Source organism: Lepidochelys olivacea (assembly GCF_965140295.1).
Source record: "Lepidochelys olivacea isolate rLepOli2 genome assembly, chromosome: 1".
NCBI lineage: Eukaryota > Metazoa > Chordata > Testudines > Cheloniidae > Lepidochelys > Lepidochelys olivacea.
Genome location: NC_140411.1, coordinates 324,840,743 through 324,860,375, shown reverse-complemented (window position 1 = coordinate 324,860,375; position 19,633 = coordinate 324,840,743). Strand labels below are relative to the sequence as shown.

General features: G+C 38.8%; 1 protein-coding gene across 6 annotated transcripts in view; it reads left to right on the top strand.

The window, feature by feature from the left end:
• KIF21A (kinesin family member 21A) overlaps nucleotides 1–19,633 on the top strand; it is a 173,498-nt gene that overhangs the window by 78,000 nt on the left and 75,865 nt on the right. For all 6 annotated transcript variants that reach the window (XM_084630781.1, XM_084630779.1, XM_084630782.1 and 3 more), the window contains exons 5-11: nucleotides 293–427; nucleotides 4,413–4,580; nucleotides 6,600–6,715; nucleotides 10,703–10,898; nucleotides 15,352–15,541; nucleotides 17,298–17,361; nucleotides 17,973–18,176. In XM_084630781.1, coding sequence (XP_084486907.1) covers nucleotides 293–427; nucleotides 4,413–4,580; nucleotides 6,600–6,715; nucleotides 10,703–10,898; nucleotides 15,352–15,541; nucleotides 17,298–17,361; nucleotides 17,973–18,176 — 1,073 coding nt within the window. The remainder of the gene's footprint in view (nucleotides 1–292; nucleotides 428–4,412; nucleotides 4,581–6,599; nucleotides 6,716–10,702; nucleotides 10,899–15,351; nucleotides 15,542–17,297; nucleotides 17,362–17,972; nucleotides 18,177–19,633) is intronic.

Here is a 19,633-nt window from a genome sequence, read left to right as displayed (position 1 = left end):
TCTAGTACACTACTGCTTTAAGTGATGGAGGGATATCTTCTTGTCACTCACTGAGGAATATAGCTGTAAAAAGCTCAGAAGAGTGTACTGAGAAGCCACAGTGAAACCACATAACTTTTCAGTACACTCATAAGATTCCATGCCGTTTTCAATTAAAAGCAGCTGAAACATTAGTTGAGAAAGGAAACAATCTATTTATAGCAAGAGCATTTCTAAAGTGCAGGCAGGTAAGCGTAGCAACTCTTGCTCTTTTTAAAAAATATGGAATGTATACATTTTGTCTCTCTTACAGATGATACAGTGTTTGAAGTTGGGTGCTCTATCTCGAACCACTGCCAGTACTCAGATGAATGTTCAAAGCTCACGTTCGCATGCCATCTTCACTATACACTTGTGTCAAACCAGAGTTTGTTCTGCAATTGACACTGTATGTATTACAGATTTAAAGTACTTTGCTTTACTCACAACTTTTCCAAATGTGAATATTGATTTGTCAGACAACTGTTCTGTGTTTGAATTACGTTTAGTAAAAATATCACATTCATCACCATGCCATTTGCTAGGCAGTATGAATAATTTGATCTAATCTGTGCACATGTAATCAGCCCCATAGCTGGAGGCAATAGTAGACTTGTCAATTTCATATGTGAATCAGCCACTGTTGGGCTGCTTAGTTCCCTCTTCCCTTCCTGTGAGAGAGGCTTTCAGTTGCTATTGGGAGGGGGAGAGGAAGTTCTGCCTATGGAACCTCTTATTGGTTATTCTGCCAGGGAGGCAGACGGGCAACCAATCATAAGGATCAAATTTGCTAGGAGGGTGGACCTTCTTGCTACACTGCAAGGATGGGCTCCAGCCTTAGCCAGAATCATGTCATGAAAAAATAGCAAGAGTTGGCAATACTTTGTAACAGGGGTCCTTTAAGGGTCAGGGGGCCTGGGGCCAGCCAGCCCTATTTTAGGTGGAGCCCCATTAAGAACTGGTTGGGAGCTGGTCGTTCACAAAGTCCCAACCAAGGTGAATCTCCTGCCCCTATAGCAGGCTGAAACCATTTTCACAGGAGGGAGCTAAAGAGCTGAGCCGCTCAGAGCAGCTCTGCTCCCCTCCTGTGAGCAGTGGGGGAAGGGTGGTTCCTCTGCTCCTTGCCCCTCTTTTCTCCCTCCCTGTGCTACCTGACCTGGGAACGGGTGTGTGTGTGTGTGAAGACACTCTGGAGTTTCCCCCCACTCCTGGAAGGGGGAGAGGGGGACCCCAGAACAGCCCCCCAGGCTAGGAGAAGGAGGTGAAGAACCACAGGAGGAGGAGAGGTGCAGTTGGGGCAGCTGAACTGATGGTGGGACCGAACTGGTAGGGGTGAGGGTTGGGGTGCTGAACTGATGGGGATGGGGACAGAATTAACTGCTGGGCAGGAGCAGGGAAGATATGGGGATGAGAGCTTCTGCAACAGGGTCCAAAATCATCTTAATGAATGTGGAAGAGTGGCAACATTAATTATCACACACAGGAGATGTGCAGAAAGAGTTCAAAAATCGAAAGACAAACAGCCCCACCCATGGTCTTTATAGAAAAAAATCTCATAATTTTTGGGGGGCTTGAGTCATGATTTTTGATCTCTTGAGGTTGACAATACTAGTTACACGTCCTCTTGTCTGGGGGGCTTTAGTAAGATCTTTTGAAGATCTGGTATATGACAGTACTGGATCCTGAAACCCAAACTGCAGCTGATTAAAAGGCTCTCTTGTGTTTCTACAGTGCCTAGCATAATGGGTTCTTGATCTTAATGGGGACCCTTGGACACAACTGGAATACAAATAAATAATCAGGGGCAGGGAAGACGCAGTTCAGGTTTCAGGTTTTGCTTTTTTCCATAGACAGCAGCTTCTAGAGACATCGGTTACTAGGGTAACAGATTTACTCCTTTGGCAGACAGCACAGCAGATGCTGCCACCTTTTTCCTCTCCATGAAGGAGGGAGCATGCAGTAGTAGCTTCTGCTGCTCTGGGAGAGTAGGCAGCTGGGTCTGCAGTGGATTGAAAGGGTTCTACATCATCTACATTTATTCCCTCTGCACTTAGAGAAGTCCTTAAACCTATAGTTTATTTTCTAAGTTAGCAAGAATGAAAGGATGTGTTAATATTTAAGGAGTAAGAAAGGGTGTGTGCGCATGAGGTATAAATTAGCTATATAACTGTTACAGACTCAGAAGTAAGGTACTGCCGCTCTTAAGAAAAATGATGCATGGTAATAGCCTATTTTGAAACCTACAAAATCACCTGTGAGAAATGAAATGCTTGATTTCTAGTAAGTTTAAACCACAAAACATTGCAGTCAGAGACCACTATTGGCTGAGGGGATGCAAAAACTATCACGCTCTGGTCACCAATTTTAAAAACAGCCCATATTGGTAGTGATTTGAAAATTTGTAATATTTTAACCAGTTTGCAGAATACACCTATATGAAATGAGTTGGTCTTAGTCCAGCTTCAGTGAACATGTCCACAGCACAGATTGCCATGAAAACAGACACTAATTGGTTCCCTTGATGCCAGTCTTAGCAGAGGATCCAAGGAGTAAATAAATAAGCACAGGGAAGGAACAATCTTCTTAACCCACAGGTTTCCTCCACAATAGGATTGAGCCATATGGGAAGGACAGAGTGAGGACTACCGTTAGGTTTTGCTGCCTATGCTGTATCTGTTTTGGGATGGGTAAGTCATCAGTCTCCAGGGTAAACAGCAGCATCAAACACACATAGTCTAATAAGGACTGTTGCACCAGCCAGAGTAACCACAGTTGATGGCATCACACCAGGCATGGCATAGTGAAGTTCTTCAATCTGGTTCAGTCTTGTGAATCCATTAATCTCTGGGGTGGCCGTACACGTGGTGCCAGGTAAGGTCAGGACATGCACCCGTTTGCACATTGATAGAGAGTTTTGTGCTGGGGTGCTTTTGTCCATCCTGATGACACTGCTGAAGGACATGCAGCGGTGCTTTAGAATATAGCATGTGATTGAAGGAAGGGATTATGACATTCCACATGAAGTCAAACCACTTTATGCTCAGAATTTGGCACTGACAGGGCACGTGGAATGCCTCTTGCTGCTCCACTTCCGCCTGTCAGAAGGTCCAGGTTTCTGTCTGGTATAGTGCTCAGGCAGTATGCAGGTTTGGTAGGTCCTGAACTTTATCTCAGCGCAAAGATATTGTTGCATTCCTAAGCAAGACCTAGGCTTCATGCGGGAGGTAGTGAGACCTGTTTGTCGAAGAACATCCAGTTTGCTGCAATGGTTTGAACTTTGCTTGCAGCCTAGGTAGATGAACTTGCTAACACTTTGCATGATACTTGACCCCACTGGTACTGGGGGCTCTGGTGGCCCATCTCTGAGGTTCTGGACCTTGGTCTTCTGCCATGAGATGTTAAACCCCATAATGCAGGTGGTGTTTTGGAGCTGTTGGAGGGCAGGTCTGAAATTCTCTGACTTTCCTCAGGATAAGGACTACTAATTCTTTTCTTAAAAAATGCTTTGGTGTCGCCTTATGACAATGAAAGAGAATGTTTTTGCTGCCATGCATGAGGATGTGGATTTGAGAGTGACTGACTGAAACCCTCCTATAGCTTAAGCCACTAAAGATAAGGTGCCCGACAGACTTTATGCAGTTGGGTGTGAAGAGATTAGGGTGTGCTGGTAGCATTTGTTACCACCTTGATGGAGATGGTGAATTTTTCCTAACCTCTTTCTCCCTTCTCCTGCCCCTGCTTCATCCCCGGTCTAAAATGTGGGTTTTGCTAGAATAGTGGCAGCTGGGAAGAGGATCAGAAGAAAATAAGCATTTCCTAAAATGTAAGTCTGGGGTGATGCCCTAATGATAGTTGTAGATCAGGACTAGAATTATAGAGTATTAAATCAGTGGATCTTTAGCTAACATTCACTGTGCTATTTTGGCAGGTAGATGAACTAAGCAAATGTATGTTATTTTAGAAGGTGACACACAATGCATTAACCAATACATTTTTAACCAATTATTGGGGTGAGTCGGGGGAAGATCCAGGTTTATGATCAAACTTTTTTGCCCAGCTGTCTAGCTTTTTTTTCTTAATACAATGTTTTTCTCTATTAAGAAGCAGTTGGAACCGTTAAGGCTGAACACTCATGTGTGGAACTTTGTTTTGGTGCTGATATTTGTCTCAAGTTGACTTTTTATGAAAAACGTGTTCATGTGTGAACCTAAATTTGAGGAGGATTTGGGAGTAATTGCTTTGTTAAAAAGAGATTAGTTTAATAAATTGAGAAGATGAAAGGGAACAGCATTGTCCCTTGTCAAATAATTGCTATTTAAGCCTTGTTAATATGCAGTAAAGTGTTTTACATTTTTTCTTGTTGCAAAGCTTTATGAATTCTTTCTTTGTTGCAGGACAACGTGACAGATAACAAGATAATATCTGAATCTTCTCAGACTAATGAGTTTGAAACCCTTACTGCCAAGTTCCATTTTGTTGATCTGGCAGGATCTGAAAGATTAAAGCGTACAGGAGCTACTGGAGAGAGAGCAAAAGAAGGCATTTCAATCAACTGTGGACTAGTAAGATTAAAGACTTGTTTTGTTAGGCTGTTATGTTAACCTTTTCTTGTTTTTCATTCTCTTCCACTGAGTAATCTCTGAAGTGGAAATGTTTAGTGATGCTCTGAACTAAGGACTTTAGTATGAGAGCTAAGAAATGACAATTTATAGCAGTTCTAACTAGGTTCTCATACTTGTGCAACCCCGGAATTGTTAACTAGACTGTAACTGGAAAACTGTGGTATCAATAATTCTCTCTGAAAGTAACTTGGGCACTGCAGAAAATATTTGTAGCTAAAGTATTTTAGTGGCAGTCACATTGTACAGTACTTACAGCAAACAAAAGCTAGAATTAAAATGTGTTTGCTGTAGTAAAATATTAAATAGAATTAAAAAAATATAGTAGATTGTTAGGCTTATAGTGATATTATGAAAATCAAAATATTTCTTTAAAAGGACACAATAAACTTGAAATATAATTCATTAAAAAAAATGTAAAATAGTTTCTGGTCCTATGTATACCCCTGTCTATTTCGATGATTTTACAATTGAATTTTACTATTTAAAAAAAAAATTCTCTCCCCTGTTGCTGTGTGAAAGACCCAGACGAACAGGGCAAATTGACAGACTTTAAGTGACTCCATGTCTAGCCTCTGATCCTTGCACTTGCTTGGAGTCCTGTTGGTTTATTAGGGCTCTGTGTGGGTATAAGGGGTCTGCCTATGCAATTTTCTTTACAGGACTGGGTACCAAATTTGTTCATTGTACGGGTGAAAACATGCCTTCTAACAGCCAGACTGCACACTTAGCCTGTGATCAGAACATAACTTCTCTTTCTTTCTGGCTTATGTATCACCAGTGATAAAGATTCTGCAACTGGAGCTTAGTTAACAATTTTATTAACATGGTGAGAGGCAGAAAAGAGTTCAGCTTAGTTTCCCAAAATTGTACTGACTCAGCAGAGCTAGCAGGAGTTTTTGGTTTCTCTGAGTTTTTTAAATCTTACATGCTTGTTTTAGTAACAAAAATATAACATGCATAAAATCTGATTAATAAGGTGCTGCTTTTATAAAGTCACCATAATTGCCCTTAGAAAAAAATATTTTAAACATTAAAATTTTAATTCACTGAATTACTTTTATAGCATTTTGTTGTAATTCAGAGGTGGCAAATAACTTAAACAAATTCAGGCATATGGGAACACTACTGAAAGTAGCATTGAATCTGAAATTGTATAATTGTTGGCTCAATTAAGACATTTTACAAGAATATATTGGGAATTAATTGTACAGAGTGCCACCTTGTGGCATATATTTAGAAGAACAAATATAGCTGAGATGCCATAGATGTGAAGACCTCAAAGAAAGTGATTATTTTCCTTTACAATTTAGACCTTGATACTGGATATGTTTACACACATGAATAATCCCATTGAAGGAAATGGAATTGCACGTGTACATAGGTTTTTGCAGGATCCAGGCAATAGATGGTTTATAAATACCAAGTAAACACTTGCTATAACAATGTAGTGTCTGTGGTAATGGAAAAATCACAACTAAAGAATTCTATACTAGCACCTCAATAAATCAAAAAATTCAGGGTATTCCTTTCATATCTGCAAAGGTGTTAAGTACTCATTTTTGTGTCAGAATAATACTGATGCAAGATGTTTGGTTGTTTTTTCTTTTAATATAAAACCAAACTTAGTAAAATTAAATATAATAAGGAAGATACCTTCTATGAGAAATAGCTTATAAATTTAACAATCATCAAATTAAATGGCTGTTACAAAACAAAATCATGAATACTGCTACATGTGACCCTTATTTTGGATTAATTAAGAGAACATATGGTTGCCATGTAACCTGCTTGTTCATAAAGACAGCAGATTGCAACACTCATTTAATTTATTATTGTGAGCATGTAAATATACAATAGTGCATAACAAAATTACGGTACGTGGGTCAGTAACAAATTTTTTTTAGATAAGGTAACTTAAAATTGATAATAAGTTTGTTGTAAAATTTGTCATCTTTTTAGCTGGCACTTGGCAACGTAATAAGTGCACTGGGGGATAAAAGTAAGAAGGCAACTCATGTACCATACAGAGATTCAAAACTCACAAGACTACTTCAAGACTCTCTTGGGGGAAATAGGTATGAAAATTGGCTATTATATACGACTTTGTGATAAACCAGGTTTGATGGCTCTGGTAAAGGACTGCATAATTTTAAAGAATATTATCAGCTTACTATATGAGGCCTAAAATGTTTTGGTTGTTGTGTATATTATTACAAAACTCAAGATGACTAGAAATGTATAATTTAAATGAAAACTTTCCTTTATCCTTTTGGAAATAAAAATACTTTTTGTATTGTGTTAGTGAATGAGAACTGGAAAGTAAGATATAGTATGAACAAAAGTGAAAATGACCACTATATTTTCCTTCTGAGTGAAATTAAAAAAACCACTAACAGTATAAACATTTTTCAGAGTAACAGCCGTGTTAGTGTGTATTCGCAAAAAGAAAAGGGGTACTTGTGGCACCTTAGAGACTAACCAATTTATTTGAGCATAAGCTTTCGTGAGCTACAGCTCGAAAGCTACAGTAGATTAATTTAATTTCCAATAGTCCAAGGTGATATTAGTAACATAAGGAAAAAATGTTAAGTTAGTTGACCTTGTCCCTTTCAGTGGTATTGTGGTTATACTTTGCTTATGGCTAAATTGTTTGAAATCTTAGCTGCCAATTAAGAGGAGAATCCTTTTTAAACTATGTCATACAAATGTTGTAATTTCATTGTTGCATCATGGCCTTATTAGAATGTGGTTGGAAATTGTAGTCACTTTCTGCTTGAAGCAGAAGTTTTTTTTACATGGCCTATTTTACATGGGATGTTCTGACCAGCCTTTGTTGTGTTACAATATACAGTTAGTGTCACAAAGGACATGAGTTCATCAATATGAATATAATTCTGAAACATTTTATTATTATTGAAACAATCCCAGCAGTGTTTTATAAAAAAAAAAAATATCCAAACAAATAAAAAATCCCCAAGAGGATTTCCTGATCTAACTGCCATTTTAATTTCGCAATCCAGTTTCCCTCCCCACAATATTTTTTGGCACTATTCTTTTTTATAATCCCTCACACCTTAGTCGCCCCCCCCTCCCAAATCCTGGCTGCTGCTAATATTTGTATGTTTTAAGTGGTTTTGCAAACTAGTACTTGCCCATTTGCTGCAGGGTTGGGGTTTGCTCGTGTGTGAGATTTAATAGTTGGATAAAAGACCAATTTTTTTGTTAATATCAGTCATCATTGTAAACAGAAGCTGAATAGATTTTTGTGGCTGAGCTGATATTTTTTCATGAGTTTTCCAAGCTTGGTTTAAAGAGTTAATTCTCTCCTGCTTATATTCCTCTAGTCAAATCCTTAGCCTCTAACATTAATCACAGTTAGTTACTGTGGAGATGACTGTTATACAAATGGAGGATTACGACTTCAGTGAGGAATAATACTCTGTACTTAACGTATGCTAGCTCTTTTCATCTTCAAAATCATCATAAACATTAACCAGCTAATTAAGCAGTAAGCATCCAGGCTCAGATGAACCCTGAAAATCAAACAAATGTTTCCATGCAAATGTCCATAATAATTTAAAATACATAAGCCCTATCATGGAGAAAGAGCTTCTGCAGTTGCTGGCTGATAAATCTCCTGTAATACATATCCATGTACACTACTTTCAACTCACTTGGGGAAATGCTTTCCAACAGCAGCTGCATATGTCAGGTTACGCAGGAGATAGTCATTTATGAGTGCTTCTTGTTTTGGGGTGGAGTCTGACTCTCCCAGTCTGATCATCAAGTGTTGTAGTCCATCTCCTGGGAGTAGCCTCAGGATTTCTGAGCATATGCTCTCTCTGCCTCCTGCACTGTCATCTTCCTTGGCCTTTATGCAGCTTGCATGACTCAGGATGCCACAGATATGTTTAATGACGTTATGCTGAATTGAATCCTAAAGAAAAGAAGAAAACAAAGCTAGTCTATAACCAGAATTGTGTCTCAATGAAACCAGTTAAAAACAGATATTGTGTTTGCTGTCACAGAAGAGGGTATTGTCTTTGAACCTAAATATACAACTCTAGTATGTGTGTGATAACCCAGACAGAACCTTTATCGTATTGTTTTAAAAAAGATTTTAACAGGTGCATGACACTGTTTTGATATGTCACCAATCCATTATGGCTGCGACTGAGTGGTCTCTTTACCAAACCTGGAATTGCCAAAAGATTTCACAGAGGATGGCTAACCACATTTTGAAATCCTGACTGTCCTTGCAGAAATCAAATTAATAGATTTTTTTTCCCTCTTGACTGTCCCATAAGTATTTTTATTGTGATAGGAATCAGTATGTACTTATTTTCATTAGTTGTGTAGTACACCTGTTAAAGTGGACAAGTCACTTCTATTAATTTTGTTCTAAATATCAGAGTTCTTTAACTTTGAAAAGCAGCTGTTGCTTGTGTGCAGTATTAATTCTTCTATAATTTTTCAGTACTGTAACATTGCATTGAATATATTGTTCTAACATTCCATTGAATGTAGTCCATTGAATATATATATTGTATATGTTGGAGACACATCACACACAATCTTTTATTACATAATAAGAGTTGCTAGTAATAAGTCCATCTACGTTGTACTACACCCCAAGGACTTTAGATGTTGGGAATGCTGCTATTGTGTTCATGTGTACTGTTCTCACTATGCATAATCCTGGCCGAAGGTTGATGCTGTAACAGTTCTGAAGCAGTATTTAAATATTAATCTTTTGCCTGGATTATGCGTACAAAGATACTGAGCACTTTTATTTACTGAGCTATTTTATTTGATAGGCGTCTGCATTAGGCAGTATATGACATGAAAACTTGCTTAATTTTATGTTATTTTTAAATTGAAGGGAAAAGTAAAATGAAGGGAATAGAATGAATTTTGTTAAAATAGTTCATCGTGAAAGTCTGATGGTAAAGCAGAGCTGAAGTCACCACTCAGTGTGTCAAAGGGAAGTGTAGTATTATGTCAAAGACTTTGCTTGAGCAAACTACTTAAACATGCTTAACTTGCAGCTTGAGTCATCAGTTTCACACTATCATAAGACTGCTTGCACGCTTAAAGTTAAGCGCATGCTTAAGTATTTTGCTGAATTGGTGCCTGAGTGCATGAAGGGAGCCAAAGAAGAATTCCTAAATTCTAATCCGAGCTCTGACATTGAGGTCTTTGGCAAGTTATTTACCTTTTCCAGTTTAGTTTCCCAAGCTGTACAATGGGGATAATAATGATGTGACAGACAATTAATGAGTTTCTCTTTGTAAAGTCTTTGAATTTGTAAAGAACTATATAAATGCTAAATAATTACCATTTATTTTACTTGTAGGATCTCAGATCAGTTATTGATCTAGCACAGAGTTGGGCAAGACTATGGCCCAGGGGCCACATCTGGCCCTCCAGACGTTTTATTCCGGTGCTTGAGCTCCCACTGGGAAGTGGGGTCTGGGGCTTGCCCCGCTCTGGCACTCTATCTAGGGAGTGGGGTCGGGGTCTTGCCCCACTCAGCACGGCTCCCGGAAGCAGCGGCACGTCCCTACTCTGGCTACTATGCGTAGGGGCAGCCAGGAGGCTCTGCACGCTGCCCCCACTCCAAGTGCCACCCCCACACCTCCCATTGGCTGGGAGCTGCAGCCAATGTGAGCTGCAGAGGCAGTGCCTGCACACAGGGCCACACGCAGAGCCGCCTGGCCATGCCTCCATGTAGGAGCCGGAAAGCGGACATGTCCCTGTTTCTGGGAGCTGCTTGAGGTAAGCGCTCTCAGGCCAAAAAGTTTGCCCACCTCTGATCTAGCATCTTATAATGCTAAAGTAAGATGATTTAAGGACAATATGGTAGCATTAACTCACAATTTCCATGCTTTTAATGGTGTAAGTCAGATTCTGAACATTTTTAAAGTTAGTTTAAAATCAGTACTTTTGTATCCATGTTTATTTCAGTTGATGTATTTGATGCCATGGCACATGGGCTGTTTTGCATAATTTAAGAGTATTTGTTTCAATTTATAAAGTTGACCTATGTCTGTAACTCACAGCCAAACAGTCATGATAGCATGTGTGAGCCCTTCAGACAGAGACTTCATGGAAACTTTGAACACACTAAAGTATGCCAATCGGGCACGAAACATCAAGAACAAGGTGATGGTTAATCAGGACAGGGCTAGTCAACAAATCAATGGTTTACGCAGTGAGATTGCACGACTTCAGATGGAACTTATGGAGTACAAAACAGTAAGTAAATTTATTAAGGTTTCTTTTATTTTAGAATATCACTAACATTTTACAACTCATTTTTCTATTAGCTACTTCTACTACACAAAAGTAAAGAATAGAATTGTCAAGGTTCCTCCCCCACTCTGAACTCTAGGGTACAGATGTGGGGACCTGCATGAAAAAACCTCCTAAGCTTATCTTTACCAGCTTAGGTCAAAACTTCCCCAAGGTACAAAATATTCCCCCCGTTGTCCTTGGACTGGCCGCTACCACCACCAAACTAATACTGGTTACTGGGGAAGAGCTGTTTGGACGCGTCTTTCCCCCCAAAATACTTCCCAAAACCCTGCACCCCACTTCCTGGACAAGGTTTGGTAAAAAGCCTCACCAATTTGCCTGGGTGACTACAGACCCAGACCCTTGGATCTTAAGAACAATGAACAATCCTCCCAACACTTGCACCCCCCCTTTCCTGGGAAATGTTGGATAAAAAGCCTCACCAATTTGCATAGGTGACCACAGACCCAAACCCTTGGATCTGAGAACAATGAAAAAGCATTCAGTTTTTTACAAGAAGACTTTTAATAAAAAATAGAAGTAAATAGAAATAAATAGAAATAAAGAAATCCCCCCTGTAAAATCAGGATGGTAGATATCTTACAGGGTAATTAGATTAAAAAACATAGAGAACCCCTCTAGGCAAAACCTTAAGTTACAAAAAAGATACACAGACAGAAATAGTTATTCTATTCAGCACAATTCTTTTCTCAGCCATTTAAAGAAATCATAATCTAACACATACCTAGCTAGATTACTTACTAAAAGTTCTAAGACTCCATTCCTGTTCTGTCCCTGGCCAAGACGACTATAGACAGACACAGACCCTTTGTTTCTCTCCCTCCTCCCAGCTTTTGAAAGTATCTTGTGTCCTCATTGGTCATTTTGGTCAGGTGCCAGCGAGGTTACCTTTAGATTCTTAACCCTTTACAGGTGAGAGGAGCTTTCCCCTGGCCAGGAGGGATTTCAAAGGGGTTTACCCTTCCCTTTATATTTATGACAAGAATAATACCTTTAACTTATATAGCACGTGGTGGCATCCCAAATTTTACCTTCAGATATGACGCATGACTACTGTTGATGTCGTGAAAGTTGCATATCAGAAGGCAGAGTGTGATTTTATAACCTATACAGAAAACACTTCATTCACCACTAAGCTGTGGGGGTAGATTGCAGAACAATTGAGGATGACACATGAGTAAGAGTGTCATTTTTTAGGAAAGTTATTGTTGTGTTGGTTAAAGATTTAAAAATCTATCATGTAATTAAAATAATATATATTGGTTGGAAATTTTGCATCAGTTGTAGAGATTCCTGTGCTGGTTTGACTGGCAAGAAACTAGATCATGGATTAAATGTTTTACAGTGAATTCTTGAAACACCAAAGTAAATTCTGGACTCTGGTTTTTAAAACTACAGTGTAAGTTATACACTTTAAATATTCATATTGTACTATTCCTGTTAGGGGGCTTATTCCTTCACCCACTTACTTCCCTGGTCCTCCTCGCATGAACAGAGAGCAACAATACCCGAAGTCCAAAGGTGCAAACAATTCGATGTTTATTGGGGTGAACTTCCAGCAAGCATGATTCCAGTTTCCTTCCTTAGTATCCTCCTTCCCAGCTCTGACACCACAGAGCCTTATGCCTGTGTCCCTGTTCCCATTCCTACCCTTAGCCAAACATGATTCCAATTTTCTTACCCCCATTCCCTGTTCCCATCTCCCTTACCCACATGCCCATGCCCACCCCCACCCACGCCCACTCACTTCCTCATTGACTACAGATTATATAGTAAAACTTGAGTTCTGCTTAGCTATACCTTAACCAATCATTTTCCTGAAATTTAACTAACCAATCCTAACATATTGTAACATGATTATGTAACCAATTATATCCCACCACCTTAATTAGTTTACACCCAGCAAAATTAAATTATACAGCAGACAGGAACAATCACAGAACCAGACAGAGATTATACAGACAAACAATAGCAAAGTGGGATCTACAATGACAAGACAACACAGAAGTGAGGATTTCACATCCCAGCTATTGATAAGTGAGTTCTTGCCAGACAGGATGCTATCAAACTAAGTTTCCTTTTACATTTTCTAGGCACTTCCCTTTCTCTGGAGGTGATAGGAATACAATCCTGTCCTGATAGTGCCTAACAGCCCAATAGCACCTTATTTCAATGTGACTAGTTTGGAATGTGAGGATGTGACTGTTCGCTTCCTAGCTTATGGCTGCCTCTGCTGCTTAGCCAAAGGCCTTAGCCTAAGAACAGGGCCTCAATCTGTCACAGTAAGAGAAGGCCCTTACACCGGCAGACAGTGATTTCTTTCTTTTATACCTCTAGAACTAGCCAAGCGATAAGAATACACCTAAATTCTTAGAGTGTAGGCCTTTACAGACAGGCCTGAATATATATCCTAACAATGCCTACTTAGTATTTTTTCAGAAACAAAATAGAAACATTTTGAGGGAACTGGGGTTATTTAGTCTGCAGAAGAGAAGAGTGAGGGGGGATTTGAAAGCAGGCTTCAACTACCTGAAGTGGGGTTACAAAGAGGATGGAGCTAGGCTGTTCTCAGTGGTGGCAGATGACAGAACAAGAGGCAATGGTCTCAAGTTGCTATAGGGGAGGTCTAGGTTGGATATTAGGAAACCCTATTGTGACATTGCACTCTGTATGATTTTATACAAATATTCTAATGAGTGTGAATGTAATGTAGCTAGAATATGTTTCATGCAAAAGGTCTCTTGTAAGGTATCATTACAAAGCTTATAATCTACTGAGTGTGGTCATGCTATTTGTAAAATGTATCACTCTTGTATCTGAAACTAGAAATATGAAATATAACTCTGAGGGCCTACTGTAGTTATGCAAAGTGTGGGCCATTAATGGTGATTTGGAAACTTGATGGCTCCCATTATCCAGGACAATTACCTGTAGATGGCTCTGTTTTACTTGTAAGTCTTCCAGTATACCTGTGGGCTGACAAGTGGGTAACGAAGTCTTACAGTGACATGTGATCATGTCACCTGAACTGGAATCCATCTGGAACCTGGTGCTTTTCCATTGAGAAAAGGGGTGGGAACCCAGGGGAACAAAGGATTCCCACCTTTATGCAAAAGATATATAAGTGGGTGGAACAGAACAAAGGAGGTGGCCATCATGAGAAATCTCCTAGCTACCACCTGAGCTGGAACAAGGGGTGTACTGGGGAAAGGATTGTGCCCAGACTAGGAAGGCGTCCAGTCTGTGAAAGAAATTTATTGAAACATCTCTGAGGGTGAGATTTTAATCTGTATTCAGTTTTATTACTGTACTAGACTTAGACTTGCGTGTTCTATTTTATTTTGCTTGGTAATTCACTTTGTTTTGTCTGCTATTACTTGGAACCACTTAAATCCTACTTTCTGTATTTAATAAAACCACTTTTTACTTATTAATTAACCCAGAGTATGTATTAATACCTGGGGGGAGGAGGGGCAAACAACTGTGCATATCTCTCTGTCAGTGTTATAGAGGGCGAACAATATATGAGTTTGCCCTGTATAAACTTATACAGGGTAAAACGGATTTATTTGGGGTTTGGACCCCATTGGGAGTTGGGCATCTGAGTGTTAAAGACAGGAACACTTCTTAAATTGCTTTCAGTTAGTCTGCAGCTTTGGGGCATGTGGTTCAGACCCTGGGTCTGTGTTGGAGCAGACTGGAATGTCTGGCTCAGCAAGATGGGGTTCTGGCGTCCCAAGCTGGCAGGGAAAGCAGGGGCAGAAGTAGTCTTGGCACATCAGGTGGCAGCCCCCAGGGGGGTTCTGTGATCCAACCTGTCACATCTATTTCACTAGGAGCATGGTGAAGCACTGGAATGGGTTATCTAGGGAGGTGGTGGAATCTTCATCCTTAGAGGTTTTTAAGGCCCAGCTTGACAAAGCCCTCTCTGGGATGATTTAGTTGGTGTTGGTCCTGCTTTGAGCAGGGGATTGAACTAGGTGACCTCCTGAGGTCTCTTCCAACCCTAATCTTATATGATTCTATGATTTCCAGGAAATGTACTGTTAAGTTTGTTTACCAGGCAGTCTCCTTCCTTGGTTATGGTTATGAGAAAATGTTTTTGTCTTCATAAGAAAAGGGATGGATTACTCATTTCCTCACCCATGCTAATACATGTTCCTGTGTCTTATCACAGACTAAGAGAACTTTGTAGGAACCTATTATTAAAATACTGGCAGCACATAACTGTTTTGAGAAATATGAAAATTACAGTAATCTTTGAAAGAGGGATAGCTTCCACCTTGAAGTGTCTCTGGAAGTGTATGGAATTTTAAGTAGACTGCCTTTTCTGAGTTGAATGAATGTTTGTTTCGGATCAGTGTTAAACTAGTAATAAATATGTTTTCTCTAGGGCAAAAGGATTATTGATGAAGAAGGTATGGAAAGCATCAATGACATGTTTCATGAAAATGCTATGCTGCAAACAGAGAATAACAACCTGCGTGTAAGAATTAAAGCAATGCAAGAGACTGTTGATGCACTAAGAGCCAGAATAACACAGCTTATGAGTGATCAAGCAAACCAGGTTCTTGCAAGAGCAGGTATTGTGTACTTTTTAAAATTGAAAACTGTCTAATACATTTATTAATGAGGCAGCTAAACTCTTGCTTTTCAGTTCTTGCAGGTTACTTAGGGCAGAAACTGCAAAACCCACTTCTGCAGGAAAAAGTCCCCTCTTAGCAGTCTTCATTGTATTACTTAGAAATTTTAGTAGTGGAAAACTTGTTTAAAGCCCCAATTGACCAGACCACTTCAGTATGTGAGTAACTTTAAACATGTGAATGGTCCCAGTGGATGGGATTACTCGTGTGTTTAGATGCTTTGCTTTAGATTGGGGCTGAGATACAGAATGGGTGGATGTTGTCATGATTTCCTCACATTGTAGACTAAGTGATTGAAATTGCTTTATCTACTTTTCAATTTGCATGTTGCTTCGGAGCAATCTGAGGAGCTATGTACATATTCTATATTATTACATTTATGATTGATATATTATCAGCATTAACTAATGTAGAAAATAAATAGAAAAAGTTAAATATAAATAATGTTGAACTTGTGACACAAATGAGGAAACTGACATTTCAGACTGGTAACTCATTGTAAACTCACATGTCAAAGACCCTGCCTACACTTGTGGTATCATTTAAAAAAAAAAATCCCATCAGTTCAGTTGAACCAGTGTTAGAACTGGTGGAAGGCCTAATGTAGATAAAGCTCCTGTGACAATACCCATTTTGCCACTGTGCTAACTAAACTTGCTTTTCAGCATACCAGATGCTCATCTATACTAGAGCTCCTGCTGGTTCATCTGTACTGGTGTTAAAATTATGGGAATTTTTCTGGGGGGGAATAGCCAGGCCATTCCTTAACCAAGGTATTAGCCTTGCTACAAAACACCTCTGAAGTCCTCTATATGCGTGTCAATGAAACTTCTGGGGGCAGTGGTGATCCAGCTGGGGCCATTTTTATTTACAGCACAAACAGCCATAAAGTCTCATCTACACTGACCTCATAGCTATCTTTTAAAGGCTGTGTGTATACCCAGTCCTATGAATCACTGTATTATATGGTTTGTCTGACTTGTGCGGATGTGACCAATTCCATGTTAAAACCTAGAGAAGCTTCAGTTTTCCCAGATATAAAATTGCAGCCAGCAGAGGAGGTGAAAGCACGTTTAGAAGCTGTTTTCCCCCTTGTGCCCAACGATGGGGTTGTGCAACATGGGAAAGTCCACATTTGCCAAGCTATTGGGAATCAGTGTGCATTTCTGTTGTCTGTTGGTATTGATATCAACATCAGCAGGAGTAGAGAAAAGAATGAAAATTAAACTGTCCAAATAAAATAATGAAATAAATAAAATTAAAGGACACAGAAAACAGTAAGTTCCTCTACATGGAAAATTTTAGGCCAAAACCCCAATGATTGTCATTTTAACCTCCAGTGTCTCAAGATTTTTGATGCCTAACCACTTTAATGTTACATCTTCAGAGAGAATGTCATTTGAGTTGAAGACTGGTAGCTGTTCAGTGTGACACAGTACTTACAGACATACAGTATATTCCTGTTAAGCTCCTCATTTCACCAGATCTTTTCATTTCCTTTTGAAGAAACACGCTTGGTTGCAGCATTCTCAGGTTATGGATGAAATATATCTATATTTTTTCACATATGAGGAGAAAATTTAGAGTGGGAAACCCAAATCACAATGTACCTTTTTTAATAGCGCTATTCCACTGCATCCATACTAATTTGTTGTGAATAAGTTGTATTACGTCACTTTCTCTGTCTCTCTCAAAGGAGATGGGAATGAAGAAATCAGCAACATGATTCATAACTATATCAAGGAAATTGAAGATCTCAGGTACTAGTACAACATGCTGTGGTATTTTGAGTCACATTTATGGGCAGGAAAAACCTTTCAGAATATAGATGCAGCCATTATATCACTGGCGGGGCTTAAAATGAACATTGGAAATAGCTTTAGGGTTTAGCAGAACCTGGTAACTTTGTATAAGTATTGGTATTTGAGAAAATACTTAAAAAACAAACAAAAAAACAAAAAAACCACACCATCACCTTGATAACAAAAGTAGAATCTAAAATCATTATTGTACATGCCCTGTATTTTTAAAGGAAAATAAAGATTGTTATGAATTTAACTGGTAACTTTTTTGGACTTAACCTCACTGTTCCTTAAAGGTTACCTTGCAAGTAGTGATCCAGCCCCATTCCCACGTAGCATTAGTGAGCTGGTAGGGTCATGGTATGAAATGGTATGGTCCCTGGAAATGTCAGAGTGGTTTTTCTTAATACTTTATATGTGTTCTACAATGGCTTAGAATTTGTTTTTAAGTTTGAAGACAGTTTGGTTCAGGTGCTGTAAAACTATATTATTTATATATCCATAGTATTTCTAACTCCATGATATCTTAGAGGCCTTTTTTAAATGGTTTTGTTTTCTTTTGTTGTTAGAGCAAAATTATTAGAAAGTGAAGCAGTTAATGAAAATCTTCGACGCAGTCTGTCAAGAGCTTCAACAAGACCATCATATTTTGGAGGCCCTTCAGCATTTTCTGCTTCTGTGCTTTCTTCAGAAAAAGAGACTTTGGAAATTCTTGATATAGCTAAGAAAGATTTAGAAAAACTGAAAAAAAAAGAAAAGAAGAAGAAAAAGAGGTAGCATTTAAAATCCATATTTTTAAATGTTTTAAATCCTTTTTATGCAAAGGGATGTATTTTAACCAGTGAGCCTTAAAAATGTATTGTGATACTTGCACAGGATAGGGGTGTAAGCTGCTTATCCTGCAAACACTTAAGCACATACTTAACATTATGCATGTGTGTTTCCACTGACTTCCTTTCTATAAAATTAAGCACACAGTATTTGCAGAATCAGAGCCTCTATCCTAGTGCATGTTTCTATCATTTGAAACTCAGAATAATTTTGAAACTGTAATAGCACAAATTATTTGTGTTTTGTCTTCACACAAGTCTGAGATTTCAGTGAGAGAAAATAACTATTTTGTATACTCCGTTGAAACAAGGAAGTAGCTCGCTTCAAAAATATCCTGAACAGCTGTTGGCAAGTCCATTAGTAGCTCTTGAATGGCTTCTTTTGCTTGTACATCTTCAGCTTCTATCCCTGTTTTTATTCAAGACTTCCTACTTTACTGTGTCACCATGCTTCATTATTTTCTTTTATTCAATTTCTAACCCATTGAAATGTGCACAGACATTGATATCTGTTCAGACTGCAAGGATCCATTCATTGATACATTGATTCTTCTAAATCTCAAATAGTTCTCTTTTCTCCGAAATCTTCCCATGCTTTTAATTTATTATGTCATTTTTATTGACTGTTGAAACTTACACAAATAAGTAATCAAGAATTTTCACAACTTTTTAAAAAATCTGCTACAAATATGAAAAATTGAGGTCAGTAGTTCTGTATAAGGAAGATCTATTAGATTGAGTCCCATATCTACAAAAGTCATAACCACAAGAGGTGACTGACAACAATACTGACTGTTAGTTGTAGAAATTTACCCTTTCTCATGGTCATTAGGTTCCTTTGTGCCTACATCTGCAGGGAAGTTTCAAATTTTTTTTTTTTTTTTACACACACACTTGTATCTCACCTCTTAGTCAGATGTCTTTTTATGAATCCTGGAAGGTGCTGAGCATTGTAGTCCCAATCCAGCAAAACACTTTGGTATGTGTTTAAATTTAGGCATGTGTGCTGAGATTTACTCTTGTTTTAAAGTTAAAAAAACTATGTAAGTGCTTTGCTAAACTAGAGTCTGAGTGCTCAGCGCTTCTCAAGGTCAAGCCCATAGAAGGAACTGGTCACTTGAAGGTTTCAAGGAATCTTTACCCAATGTACAGAATTACACAAAGGGGTACGTACTTTATTTATTTATTTTTTCCTTTTTTGAAGTCTCTGGTATTGACCATAGCAGCAGGAGACCGAACTCCAGAATTGGCCAGTGCTGTGAGCCAGATCCTTGGCTGGTGTAAAACTGCTTAGGCTGGTTATCAGGGCATGTGCTCCTATATGTTTTACACATCTATAACATGTAAATCATGTCCTTGTTTAATTCCTAAGCAATAGAATGATTGTTGTAGTCTGCTCA